We start from the raw sequence: 13,931 nt of genomic DNA, 5'->3' as shown, positions 1-13,931 counted from the left end.
GCTCCTTTGGCAAATGCCAAATGCGATGCGATGCCCTTTGTTCGAATTGAAAGCGCAGAACTTACCATTTTTGTACTGCCAACTGTTTGAGATGCCGAAGCAAATCAGTAGAAAGCCGATCAGCATTTGTCGCCAGCCCACTCCGCTGTTAGATTTCGCGCATTTCACGCATTTCGCGCCTTTGGTCGCTTTCGTTGTCACATCTTCATTATTCTCTATAACTTGGCACAATTGAGGTTCGATTTCAGCAGACTTTGTGTATGGCTCGAGAGCCATCTTATTTTGGAAGCACTATCTCCGGAATTTTAAGACATTTGGCGCAAAAAACAACAGATGACGCGACCCGATTTTTCGTTTGTCTTTTGCTAGGCGCACATGATAATCACACGGAAAAACTGCAAGTGGAAGAGAGAGGGAGGTTTGAAAACAGGTCGTTTATTTTACAGCTCTTAACTTTTTGTTTAAATAGTATTCAAAATATTTGTTTTCAATTATAGAATGCTAATGTTTTTAACTACAACGTTTGAGGAATTAATTTGTTTTTCTGATCCCCAGTTAGTTTATTTTTTAGTTCCTAATGCGTACACTTTTGTTGCGCAGTGCAGGCAAGCTGTTGCTGTTGTTTGCTATTACAGTATTTCAATAGAATTTCCCGCTTCTTTGTTGGCCAGTGTGATCGCCTTGTTTGCGTGCGTGTGTTTGCCTGTGTGCGAGCCACCAATTGTTGTTGTCGTTAAGTAGCGAGTGATAAGCAATTGTGCAACTGTGTGGGGGACAGCCCACCCCACACCCGCCCGTCCGACTGCTCGCCAAATTGAAATACTGTAAGTGATAAGGCGACTCTGGGTAATTAGGGAACCTCTTTTGCCGCCTCCACGGCGCAACAAGCCGGCAATCGAGGAATTGCGTCGTGTGCGTGTGTGAGTGCAACCCCCAAACAGGCGCTGCGCTGCACTTTCCAGTGGAAAATTTGACGACGCAACCAAAACAAACGCCGTTTGCCGCTGGAAAATGCAGCAGCAACAGCAACAAAGCAACAGAGAGTAAGTGAGAAAAAAACACACAAACACACGCGCACGTACGCACACACACACACACGGGGGGGAAAACAGAACGTCTTTCAGGCAGGCCGTAAATTTAGATGCCCGAAAATCTCTTGTTTTGTTTTTAGAACCATTTGATACACATTTACACAACAGCAACATCTCGCATGCTGCACAACAAACACGAAAAGCATGCCAAATTCCACAGTATCAATGCTTTAGACCGCTTAAAAGTGTATTAATCGGCGCCGTTTCAACGCTATTTGTTGTTCAACTAACGCAATTCGACCGAGCGCAGCCATTTTGTGGTTACTTTGTTTTGTAAATATTTGATTTACTTTTCACTGAGTTTTCCGTTCGCCGTGTTGCCGTGTTTTTCGTCTCGCTCTTTCGAACAGTGTGACCGCACTGAGGAGACGTGCGCTGCCCTCAGTAAGGCTGCGCCTAAATTGCCTAAATATTACCAAATACGTGTTCTAAATATGCCGAAAATATACTAGAAGTACGGTACACTATTGGTTGCAAACCTGGATACAAATTTAGTACACCATTTTGATCTTAAAAAGTTGTAGCATTTTATTATTAAATTATAATGTTTTAACAAATGGCACAAAAGCACTTAATAAAGCGTTCAAATGCAGCGCTGGCCTAAACCTTTTTTCAGAGAGGAACTTTACTAGAAATAATTAAATATTAATCGTTTCATGGCTATTACTGAATAGTATATTATATTTATTTATTGAAATGACAATATTTATTTATTTATATATAATATGTATTTGTTCAGTGCTTGGATTTAAAACTACGTTCTACAATAAGGTCAATTAAGTCCATTATTACTAAACGTTTGCCTCAATTAAACAATCTATTAATTTTTACGTAGCTTGCATTAACAACTAAGCAAAAATTAATTTATTTTTGCAAATGATGTTAAACCATTTGAGGTGTGAAGTGGTGGAAAAATATGAGTTGACTGCTTGCACATCTAAACTGTATTTTTCGTAACGCGAACATTAATTTAAAACTTCTTAAATTACATCTATAGTAGAGCATTTACAAATGCTAGGTGTGATTGTCCATGAACTGGAGTTCTGACCACAGGAGCAGGGCGTTCGGAGGCAGAGGACGCGGTTGTGGCGAAAGCAACATCACCGCCTGTCTTTCCATATCGACTTCGGTTCTAAGGATAGTAAAATTAATCAGATATTACTAGTGCAAGCACACAGTTTAAGCCGAGCAGTACTTACACGCAGCAAAAGCCGGCCACGTTGGTGCCAATCACTTCATCCTCCACGGACTCGGCAAAGCTGAGTGCCAGCACATGATGGATAAGCGCGGGCGTCGGAGTAACAGCCACCACCTTGGTCTTGTTATCCTCCGCTTTCATTCCAATTGGCATGCAGGAGTCGGGCAGAGGTGGTGCCCCGATCTTGTACAGACGCAGGTCCTGGAACTTCACCTCGAAGCTGAACGGATAGAAGGGCGCCCTTGCATTGCCGTAGAAGTACTCCTTGATGCGCTGATCCCTCGCCTCGTGCCGCAGCTCTTTGCTGCGCTCTACGACACCGCCGCTCTTGGGCAGCAGTACCACATGAACACCCTTGGGTACATCCCGCAGCAGCTCGTTGTACAGTCGCTCCTGGTCTAAAACGAAGATGGCGCAGGCTCCATAAGCTTTGGCCGCGTGCAACAGATGCGCATAGCCGGAGCCTTTTACCCAGCCACAGGTGTTTATAATGATGCCCGAGCTTTTTGCTGTGAATAAGGAGCATGTTGTAGTTATAGACTGCTAAAAATGAGCTGATATTATTATTACTTACTTCGCTTGTTGCTGTTCAGGGAATGCAGCGTGACCTCGGCCATTTTGGAAACCACGGCGTTGTACAGGATGCTGTTACCGCTGGCGATTTATGGCCAAAGTGATAGACCAGCGGCGCTGTCTTGGCGAATCCCTCCTCCACGTTTGCCGGTCGCTCTATGAGGATGGTGGCCACACTGCCGGCAATGGCAATGGAGCCCTGCCCGACGTCCAGGTCGGCGTACAACGGCCGACGGCCCACCCGCACAGCGTAGTTGAGCAGGATGCGGCAGAGAGTGCTCTTGCCCACGTCCATGGGGCCGACGACCATGGCAACTGGTCCGTGGCGATCCTTCTCCTCGGCCTCCATGCGGAATTGCTCCAGTGCCGCGTGGCAGTTCACGTACTGCACCATCGGTGTCTCCTTGGAGATGTAGCACACGTCCATTTTGCCGGAGACGTGGAGCACACAGCCCTGGTACGTGAAGATGGCCACCTTGGCGCCCATGCCGAACTCGTACTGTTTTTTCTTCACCAGCTCCGTGCCGAACAGCTCCGCAAATCCGCTGACCAGCTGAAATGCAACATTTTGAATATAAATAACGTATCTATTGTAATCCCAAGAGGTTATTGGTCCACTTACGGACACCAGCACTTTGGCGTCCTTCTGCTCGATTTCAAAGCGCAGCTCGGAGTCGGCCTCCAGTGTGTAGTCTTTGCCATGGTCCTCTGACATGGCTGTGTCTTCAGTGCTCTAATAATGTGTTTTAATGCCGAAATTGGGCAATTATCCAAAAAATGTAAGTGGTAAACAATACGATTCCGCATCAGCTGTGCATTAGGGGTGGTAGTTTATCGATACTAATACATGATTTAATCGATTTGAGTAGGTTAAAAAAAATGATTTGATAAGAGTTAAAAGCACCGGACGTCTTAGAAGAATTGACAGAATTTTATTTAGTAAACAATTTGTATATAAAGAAATACATATTAATTACGACGCATATAACTCTGTAAATTTAGTTAACGGTGGAAAGTCAAATACTCGTAGTATCGGTAAGGGGCATTTTTTGTTTTGCGTAACACGGTCACACTACTCAAAAAAAGCGGGAGTTCTTTTAAAAAATTTGTTTACGTTATTTTCAACAAATTCTCAAAATTGGAAAATGCCACGACACAGTAACGCCAAGCGCGGCCCCAAATCGACGGTGAACAACTCAAAGCCGCCATCCGACGACGACACAGCCTTCCGGTCGCCGGAGCCAGAAGACGGCACCGACTATGGCCTGGAGTTCACCACCAGCCAACTGACGCTACGGGAGAACAGTCGTCGTTGCTCGACGATGCGCAAGGACGCCGGACGGAGGCATCCGGCGGCGAATAGGACGTCCACCAGCGACGAGGAGGAGGATGAGGATCTGGAAAATCGCCATCCGGCAGCCAGATCACCGCAGACGCGTCGGATGACCGCGCACCAAGAAACCAGCACGCGGGCGCCGAGACCAGTTGCTGCACAGAACCAGAACCAAAACAGGCGGCGCAAAATGCCCAATCCCATAAGCAGAACGAAAAGGATGGATCGCGAGATACGGCGACTGCAGAACCATCCCGGCACACTAATACCCAAGCTGCCGTTCTCGCGTCTGGTGCGCGAGTTCATCGTGAAGTACAGCGATGGAGAACCGCTGAGGGTCACCGAGGGCGCCTTTATGGCCATGCAGGAGTCCTGCGAGATGTACTTGACGCAGCGGCTCGCAGACTCCTACATGCTAACCAAGCATCGCAATCGCGTCACACTGGAGGTGCGCGACATGGCCCTGATGGCCTACATCTGCGACCGGGGTCGGCTGGCATAGCAAAACACTAGTTTAGGTTAGTTATTTGTAAAAGTGTAGCCCCTTTAATTTGTATAGTTAAGTCCTTTTAAGTGTTTACGTAAACGAAAAGTTCAAAGTTTGTTAATCCCTTATTTTTGTCCCGCTAGAATTTGCTTTAAATAAACGTGTTAGCTTAACCATATTTGTAATTTCTATCTGAATGGGCAACAAACTTTCGAGTTGTTGCAACCAAAATTTGGCATTTGCTCAAACGTGGGATGTTGAAAAGAATGCCGCACATTGGGATGAACCGCCAAATAAAGAACACGGCTTAGATTTACGTTTAGCAATTGTTTTTATTTCTAGTTCTTGCTGTTTGTTTCGTCTCCATTTTCATATACAACATAAAACATAATTCATAATAGTTTAACTATAAAGTTGCCGGCCAGCGCCGTGCGAGCTACAAATATAGGTGTTCAGCTAGGATTAGGATGCATAAGATGTAGCCACGCGAAACGCACTCAAATTATGGGCCTAGTCAGGGTAGGTAGTGCGCTTTTTGAAATGAGTCACCATTTAGAATGTCGCGGCCCTTCGAACGACCTCGATGAGTAGAGAACTAAGCACTAAACAAGTACGAGTAACATGAATTGATAATGTGGCCTCAACTGAATATCGCAACTGCGCCCGCACTTAATCTGCTGTCTTTCGTGGGATGGATCGATTGCCAATGGGTGGTAACAGGACTTAAACGTAGGTTGAGCTTTCATCGAGCTATTTTTGGGCTGGCTCTGCTTTCTGTTCTTTCTTTTTGGCATTTGCATTTGCACAAGTGTGAATTAGCGCAGTAAAAGTACTGCGGTCTAGATTTATTACAACTTACACAATCATACAAAATATAGGTATTTATTTTTATATATTTAGCCATATAATTGATATCGGAGACTGCAACAGTTCTTTCTCCCAGCAGCACTAGCCACTTTGCCTTCTTTGCTACAACAACGTGTTGTAAACTATATACTAAAATGTAGGAGCAACAACTTGCTTCGCCCTTTCGCTAACTTCTCTATCTGTTTTATTGTTTAGTTTCATTTCGTTTGGTTGTTCCTCAGTGGTTTTGCTTCTTAGGCAAAACATTGACGGTGAATTTTGTTGGGTTGTGTTTACGGGTTTTGTATTACTTGCGCTCCGCCTGCTCCTACGAGTATCCCTCGGCTCTAACGACGTAAATTTGTAAAATTACTAATTAATGTATGTAGCGGAAAACCGCAACCTAGTGCGGTTTGCTCTTCGACTTTCGATGCGCGCTGCCGCCGTTCTTGTCCGCACTGCTGCCAGAGCTGCCGAAGTTGCTCTGGCTGCTCACCGAGGCGGTGGCCGGATGTGTGGCCGCGCCCTTGGGCGTGTACGGTATCCGGAAGAGATCGATGCGCAGGTGCTGGCAGATCTCCAGGCACACCTGGGCGCAGTAGCGCAGCAGATCCTGGGTGCCCCAGATGAGCGTGAACCACAGCAGCCAGATCTCCGGCACGATGCAGTTGAAGTACTGGTTGAGGAACAGCAGCGAGGGGCCGAGCAGCGACCAGTCCAGATACTCCATCTCCGCCTTGGTCATGTGGGCAATCTGCGGCAAATGCACAGTGATTAATGCGGGCTTAATAGTTAGAGTAATAGTAATAATAATAGTAGCAGCACTCACCACCAACTTGTTGGTGACCTTGGCGGCCACCATGCCGAAGGCCAGGATGTACACCGACGCGTGCTCGGTGAAGATGTTCTGCGGCGACTTCTGGGCAATCATCAGGGCGGGCAACACCACCAGCGTGAGCGGTATGCTGGGCGAGAGGACACTGGTGCCCTGCAGGAGCATGGAAATGACTCAGTTAGTGGGCATCGATCTTCACGTACGTTGCACGCTTGCAAAGTGTCACCGCTGTGCTCAGTGGACATTAAACGACTGATTGGTTGGTTGATGGTGATCTACGGCACATTTTGCAAGGGTCACAACGAGTCGGGAGTGCACAAACAAAAGTGAACAAAAATTGTTTTGGCTTTTGGTGTTTTTTGGGGGTTCGGCAATTTCCCCTCCAGACGACATGTAAACCGAACACTCGGGGGGAAATTGCGCTTACAGATTTGTTTATTACATGTTTTATTTACAAGGTCTAGCGCTATTGGGCGGGTGTGTGGGTGGGTAGGTAGGTGGTGGATCGGTTGGTTGTTGTGGGTTTCAAATGCAAAATGTCAGTATACGAAGCCAATTAACCATCAAACGCAAGCACAATGCCCAAATAAAAACAAACCACATGCCATGCCAAACTGTCACCCAAAAATAAGAACTACGAGCTAAACAAATAATAATTAAACTATGAACAACGAACAACAACAGACGTGCACTTGGACCGAAAACAATAGAATTACTCTAGGTAGTTAAAGGCAAGACGCTCAGGCATCAGATCAGCATCAGATCTGTATACTGTGTACTGTGTATCTACTGAAGCCGATTTACAGTGCGTTGCAGCCACATAGGACATAGAATACCACACCACATGAAGTATGTATGTTTCTGTTGCTGTTTCTGTTTCCAAACGCACTGCACACCAGGACATGGACGAGGCTAGCGCGATGGGTGTTGTTCTGCGGGGACAACTTAAGCGTATGTTTCTTACAGCCACCGATGATCCGTTCTTGCCGCAACCTTCGGTCAGAATGCATTTGGTGTAGCGCAGAGCTAGAATCAAATCAACGCCGCAGGCCACATAAATTGGCAGAAATCGCGACTCGCAGTTGAAGTGCGGCAGCTGCCAATGTCAAGGATTGCGGATAGCAATGGGTTTTTGGGTTCGTTTCGTTTCATTTCATTTCGTTTCGGTTTGTTTTGGTTTTGTCAAACGATATCGATTGATTGATTGATTGATTGCGTGCGGAAGAAAAGAACGTCGCGCATTAAAATTTCATTTGTAAATACGGAACACTTGCGATTTTTCCAGAATGCTTTTGGTGGGAAGTATGGCTTAAAAACTGAAAGGATAACGTCTTACAAGCTGCACAGTCAGCCAGTTCTAAATAATATTATGCTTAGGCTAATAAATTATAATTATAATAACAAACACCAATAAGTGTCATTCGATTAGTAGCTCAATAATAATGCAATACCACTTAAACAGCTAAGTAAACGTAAACCCAAGCAGCAGCATGCATTCAATGCCATTCAATGAAATGGAGTTTTAGTCGCTTTGGTGATTAGGATTAGGATACGACTAGTATCGCGTGCTAGAGGCCAAACCAAATTCCAGAGCCCTCCACCGAACGAGCCGAAACTGCAAACCATTTCCAAATCGTATTGAAAGGAAAATGCAAAAAGGATATTAGTAGAGAACCCAAAAAGCAGAACCAAAGATTAGTTAAGTATGTTATGGCTGGGGCCGGGGCTACGGATTGATTAATGACCCGCTTTCAAGTTAGTCTGTTTAGTTTTCATACTGTTTTTTCACATTTTATACTGTGTTTTTTTTTTTTTTTTTTGTTTTCGCCTCGTTATTGCGAGAGGTGCAATAAGGGGTGCAATGCTTACAGCAACTGAGGAGCCGTTTTTGCCACTGCCGCCTTGAGTAAACATTTTTAGGAAATTGATTATATTCAAGGTATAACCGAATGTGATAAATACTAATATTGTATAATTCCATGAAAGGCCCACGATTGGTATCTAGTAAAGATGAGAGATTGCAAGAAAACAATTAAATTTAGAATCTTCGACTACATTCAGAGGATGTAAAGGACTTGTTGGTAAAATGTTGGGATTGCTAAAGGAGTTTGTGGAGTGTTAAAAGTCGCATTAAACTGTGAACACCCCATCACTCTAACTTACAAACTATGCTTAGGAATACATACGGAATAGAGTAGAATAGATTTTAACATTACTTGTGGGTTAAATATATAGATCCAAAACCGATAGACAATAAAAAGACATAAATATTATATAGGAGGACCAAAAATGTCAACTGGACAATTGGACAGGGCAAATACATAGATCGATATTAGGCTTTACTAAAAATTAACTTAAGTTTCGCATTCAGCAGCCTCAAATAGTTATTGTGTATGAGTTTTTTTTTTTTGGCATGCTCTCGTTTTGCTTCCGAATCGGTCGTGTTTGAGTGGTGTCAATAGCAACAAAGCAGGAATATTAAGTTTGCAGCAGCTGAGCCGTTTGAACCAAAGACACATGAACAAGAATCAACAACGGCACAGATTAAAAAGGCAAGCAACTGGGGGTTAAATAGTGGGATAGAGGGGTTAAGGGGTCATCCTCACGCCACGCACCTTCCTCGAAACTCAGCTGAGCTGGTCAGCAAGTAGAAAGCTAGTTGAGAACGGAAAACTCTTCCAATTTAGATCTCTTTCTGAGTAGCCAAAATATTTTTTGTTTTCGTGTGTGTGTGTTGTAGTGGTAGTAGTGTTTTGTGTGTGTTTAGTGTGTGTGTGTGTAGGGGGTGTTAAGGACTTACAGCAACTGTCGAGCCGTTCTTGCCAACACCACCGGCTTTAATGACGGAAAACACATAAGTTAGGGAGAGCAGACCGCACACAATGGTCGTCACTGCCGGCCCATACCAAAGCTGTATACTGCCAATGCCGATCTTACATGTGTTATATGTGCGTGTGGTGTTGGTTTGTTAAGTGGTTTTTGCCGCGACAGACATTGGAGTGCGGCAGGTTTGTTTAGAGAGGCGCGCGCAGTACGCAATATGTACATAGAAGTAGAAGGTATTAGACATTTGCAATTACTGGTCGTGGTTAAAGTTCAACTAGAATCTATATGAGCCCTTTACATATGTTTTTCAGAGAGCTGTGTGTTTTGTTCGGACCTCATAAGCTAACCTCCTTCTTTGTGGTCTCCTATCCATGCTAAATGAAAAAGAGGTAACTCAACGGTTGGGTAGCTGAATTCAAGAACTAAACTAGCACGCTAATTCGCATAGAACAGAACTTAAGGCAGCCGAGCCGAGCTTAATCCTAAGCAGCCTAAACGAAACTCGAACTCTAAACTCTAGGATAAACGTAACGAAATAAAACTCTTAAATGCTTATGCTTACATATCTAAAGAAATAACTATAGGGTATGCAAAGAAGTTCCGGAAACAAGGCTTTAAATTATCTTCGTCGGGCGCCTTCAGAACCTCCCCTACCTTGGTGAGCCAGATCTCAGGACCCAGAGCCGCCGAAACCAGATGAATGGCTATGATCGAGAACTGGGCCTCCGTCACATCAATTCTGCCGAAGCGCATCGTTCCGGACACATACGTCTGCCAGTGGGCGCAGTAGAAGAGCGCTATGGCACAGAAGCACTGCAAGAGAAGTTCAGAATTTATCTCGCTCTGAATAAGAGGTGCGTAACCCACTCACCTGGAAGAACAGCCAGTTGGGATAGTGGCCCAGTTGGCAGGAGATGCATGCCGACAGGGCCACGAACACCGTGGATATGGAGTCACAGCCATGGTCGAAGAGCTCGCCCAGCGGCGATGAGGTATTCGTGCGACGCGCCTGCTTCCCGTCGATGGAGTCCAGACTCTGGTAGATGAACAGACCCAGCGCGCAGAGCAAGCAGGTCCAACGTGGCGGTGCCTCAACGCCGTTTGGGCTATAACTGGAGATGGGTTTACAAAAACACATGGTTTAAATCCAGTCGACAATGACAAAGCTTTCATTTGAATAGTTGAATCTTGAATTATTGATTAGGCTACCCAGATTTGCATCGATTATGCGTTCTGTAAGCTGACGCATTCATTTCAGAAACTGCAGTTTAAAATAAAAATCCCCAATGGTGAAACCAGATAAATATTGCTGTTACTTGACTACACGATCGTGTTTATTAATGTTGACAATTACGTATTACATTTCTGTGGAGTTTTATAATTTCTCGTAATTGATTAATGAAAGAGGCAAAGGGAATTGGGGCTGCGAGGGCTGGCAAGCGTAGAATTTCAAGCCGCTTCGTGCGTTTCCATGTCAATTAGCCCCTGCGACTGACGTCAGTGAGCATAGGATCGCCTGATGAGCAAAGTTCCCAAGCAGAGCTTCTTAATTATCACTCAGGTTAAGTACGAAATCACTACTTTGCGGCAGCCACTCGAAAGTGCCCGATAAGCGGACTACTTGCTATCTCCTACAAAACACCAAATCGTCGCCGAATCAGCTGACTTTGCGGTTCCGGCTCGCAATTTGGGAGCACTACCTACCTACCTACAAGCGACGAGTGGTGCGAGCAGAAGGCCTCATTCCAGCTGAATCATCACCATGCCCAGATTGACACTACTTTATCGAGTCCCACTGACCTAGACAAGTTCAGCCAAATCCGCAAGCGGACGGGCTGGTGGCTGGTGACTGGCGGCTGGCAACCAGCGAAATTATTAAAACAAATACAGAAGCGCAAACAAATGTGGAATAATAATAATAATGGGTAAAGTGCAAATAGAACCGGTCTGCTCTTTTCGCGACGTTTTGTGAATGGGTATATGTACATATATGTCGATCCCATAGCATGTACATATTGATCTATAAATACCAGGGAACGACACGTGAGCAGCTTTGATGCTGATTCATCCGCCGGAGGACAGAAGGTAAGATACTTTCGGCCACTTTGATTGGCATGCCAGCGCTCAGAAGCAATCAACCATAATGGGGAAGAAAGTGGGCACACGTGGGCTTTGCCGAATGGTTTATTCAAATTGAATTTTTCAAACCGCCATATCATTTGAAATAATTAAATGCACATGACATTTGCCCCTTTACTCAAGTTTATCTCGCATTTAGGTGTTAAAAACAACAAGCTTTCAGTGTTTCACTAGTTTTTACCACTTTATCGCTTACGTACTTGGTGTGAAAGATCAGAAAACATGGAAATACGCTGCTTTCGGGGACATATCATTAGAAAAGCAAGGTTTTCTCCACGACCACAGTGAAAGTCTCTTTCTAAATTTAGTTCTTGTAATTTTTGTGCCGCTCAGTTTGGAGTAGCGAAACATGCTTAAGTGTCGGACTTTGCTGGACAGGCCCATAAAAATCAATTAGAAATGCAAATTGTCATTCTAATTCAATCAAAGGTATCCCAATTGAAAGGCAAACAATTGGAAAATACAAAATTTGCCCCGGGGGTTAACTCAAGTGAACTTTGCCTCATCATGCTGAGGCTTTGTGAAATGCTTTGTTTCTGGCACCTGTTGGGTTTCATGGCAGTTCTTTCATCAGCCTCAAGATGCAACGATGATTAGCCGCCTTTGTTTATTTACTTATCGTTAAATGCTGCCTTTTTTGCAACGCCTTGAGTCCGAGACTCAAGAAATGCGTCACAAACGGCGACAAACGGCGATGATTGCGATTACTTATAATTCGCGTAAAGTGGCGAGACGCCCTCGCTATCTTATCGCTGACATAGTTCGTGTCCAGGTTCTGGAGAGGGGTCGTCCGCATCCACCGAATGCCCCCACCCACTGCTGTATGTAGTTAGTTGGCTAGTTAGCATGGTTATGGAATGATACGCTATCGCCACGCATTACGAAACGAGAACGGGTGGGGTGGTCGCCTGATTTTCTTGTATTTTGCAGTGAACAAATTTGCAATCATTTGCTAGAGGGAATTGTTTTTATTTGCAGCTTTTATGTGCTGTTTTCAAATATGTGAACCGACTATTTGGGATACAAAATAAACAACCCACGAATAGTGACTACAACTACAACTACTGCAGTTGGAAAGAACGTTGATCAACATGGAAAATAATGTAAATGAAGAAAAAACACTGGACAAACCTGCATATCATTGATCAACAACCTATTCTAGTATAAGAAAGTAGAAGAAATGCTAGCATTATAATGGTCTTGAAGTCTAGAAGACTCCTTCTAAATCAGAGAACATGTTTGCTTTCTGGCAAACAAACTCGGCAACAAACTCGGCAAACCGAGAACGACAAGTGACAGTTGATAGATGGAGCAAAGCAGCTGGTGTAGGTTCCTAATCCCCGCAAGAGGTGATGAAATTCGCTGGCTAAATAGTTCATCGAGGCCAAAAAAGCCGATTTGCGGAAGGGGTAACCGGCAAAGGGGCATCTAAGGGGCTGTGGGGCTCACCAGATTAGTATCAGGGTGGTGACCACATTGAGGATCAGTCCCACGATGGTGATGAGATTGGGGGCCAGCCAAAGGGGCGTCTGGGCGACCAGCCAGTTCCACCACGGCTGCAGCAGCGGATCGAGCAGGCTGGCGCTGAAGCAGGAGTACTTGTGCTCGCTGAGCTTCCTCAGCTGCTGGGCACTCAGGATGTGCTTGTCGCGGTAGGCGAGTAGCGCCATTTTCACCCAGCTGGTTACGTCGTCCGATTCCTGACGCCTAACGCCTGACGCGCTCTCTTCACGCTTTTCACTTTTCACTTTCCTCTGACCTAGCGCTTTTCCCTCGCGCGCATTTGTGTACGTGTACTTGACGTATGTGTGCGCGCGCGTGTGTGTGTGTGTGCGGTTGCGAGTGCTCGCTTTTCCTGACTATTTTCACACGTGGAGCGCAATGCTGGCGCAACTACGGATCGCGGCTTTGATTTGTGGATGTCAACTGCGGCGTGGGCAGTTGTTCGTTTGCTTGGATGCACACGGCGTATCTGCACTTGTATGTTTACTTAGAAAAATTAACTTAATTGGACGACCGTGCCGTGGACTTTTTTTTTCTTATTGCCTATGACCAGTGTGACCGCGACTGTGACTGCAATATAAACCATATGCGCGTACAAATAAAATACCAGAAAATTTACGAAATCCATCAGCGGGTGGAAATTTCGATAACACTTAGCCCAGACTCAACCTAGTTTAACAGTGCTCTCTTTGTTTTCTGTTAGTTACGTTTTACCTTAACTATAACATTTTGTAGCGATATTGTTTGCACAACTTACAATATTTGAATTGGTGGAATTTAATTAGCCTAAATTAATTAATGAAATTCTTTTAGAGACTAGCAAGGACACGGTCCGTTGACTTGCTCTGTTAACGTAACAGCAACAGTTGTAGTTTTCTGTTAATCAAGACGTTTCAAGTCTCTGACTATCGGTCACTTATCGATAGCTCCACAAGTTGCATGCCAGATCCCCTTTTTTGCCGCCCATTCAAATTCAAATTTATATGTCATAGTTTATTAGATAAATCAGTTTGTTGCTTAAACTACGTCCTCAACTTAACATACCGTATGCAATGTTTCATTTGTGTATTCGCTTGTTAGTTAATATCTAAACCTTGTCA

The 13,931-nt window shown here is 44.8% G+C and overlaps 4 protein-coding genes across 6 annotated transcripts in view; 1 reads left to right on the top strand and 3 right to left on the bottom strand.

Annotated features, from left to right (window-relative positions):
- Nucleotides 1-1,443, bottom strand: part of LOC122613232 (low-density lipoprotein receptor-related protein 6) — a 31,861-nt gene extending 30,418 nt beyond the window's left edge. The window contains exons 1-2 of the mRNA XM_043787315.1: nucleotides 1,382-1,443; nucleotides 66-395 (exon numbers count right to left, since the gene is read on the bottom strand). Of these exons, the coding sequence (XP_043643250.1) occupies nucleotides 66-276 (211 nt within the window). The 5' untranslated portion in view covers nucleotides 277-395; nucleotides 1,382-1,443. The remainder of the gene's footprint in view (nucleotides 1-65; nucleotides 396-1,381) is intronic.
- Nucleotides 1,444-1,995: 552 nt separating this feature from the next.
- Nucleotides 1,996-3,722, bottom strand: LOC122614094 (protein CLP1 homolog). The gene is given in 5 exon segments (XM_043788568.1): nucleotides 1,996-2,223; nucleotides 2,291-2,798; nucleotides 2,864-2,944; nucleotides 2,947-3,415; nucleotides 3,485-3,722. Coding segments are annotated over 5 exon segments (1,269 nt in total). The 5' UTR covers nucleotides 3,578-3,722; the 3' UTR covers nucleotides 1,996-2,105.
- Nucleotides 3,723-3,915: 193 nt separating this feature from the next.
- Nucleotides 3,916-4,854, top strand: LOC122614089 (histone H3-like centromeric protein cid). The gene has a single exon (XM_043788562.1). The coding sequence runs from the start codon at nucleotides 4,008-4,010 to the stop codon at nucleotides 4,695-4,697; it is 690 nt and encodes a 229-aa protein (XP_043644497.1). The 5' UTR covers nucleotides 3,916-4,007; the 3' UTR covers nucleotides 4,698-4,854.
- A 639-nt stretch (nucleotides 4,855-5,493) lies between these two features.
- Nucleotides 5,494-13,403, bottom strand: LOC122614855 (cholinephosphotransferase 1). 3 transcript variants are annotated; one of them, XM_043789527.1, is made up of 6 exons: nucleotides 12,778-13,403; nucleotides 10,061-10,301; nucleotides 9,844-10,002; nucleotides 8,233-8,364; nucleotides 6,358-6,516; nucleotides 5,494-6,282 (listed from the first exon to the last, which is right to left on the bottom strand). In XM_043789527.1, exons 1-6 carry the CDS (start codon nucleotides 12,996-12,998, stop codon nucleotides 5,932-5,934), a joined length of 1,263 nt encoding a protein of 420 aa, XP_043645462.1. In that variant the 5' UTR covers nucleotides 12,999-13,403; the 3' UTR covers nucleotides 5,494-5,931. The 3 variants fall into 3 exon arrangements, with proteins under 3 accessions (XP_043645462.1, XP_043645463.1, XP_043645461.1); XM_043789528.1 differs by lacking the exon at nucleotides 8,233-8,364 and adding an exon at nucleotides 7,328-7,459; XM_043789526.1 differs by lacking the exon at nucleotides 8,233-8,364 and adding an exon at nucleotides 9,164-9,295 and having other exon boundaries at nucleotides 12,778-13,401.
- Between the last annotated feature and the right edge of the window lie 528 nt (nucleotides 13,404-13,931).

The sequence above is a fragment of the Drosophila teissieri genome, chromosome 2R (assembly GCF_016746235.2).
Source record: "Drosophila teissieri strain GT53w chromosome 2R, Prin_Dtei_1.1, whole genome shotgun sequence".
NCBI lineage: Eukaryota > Metazoa > Arthropoda > Insecta > Diptera > Drosophilidae > Drosophila > Drosophila teissieri.
Note: the sequence above shows the minus strand (reverse complement) of the source record. Positions and strands in the feature narration are given on the sequence as shown.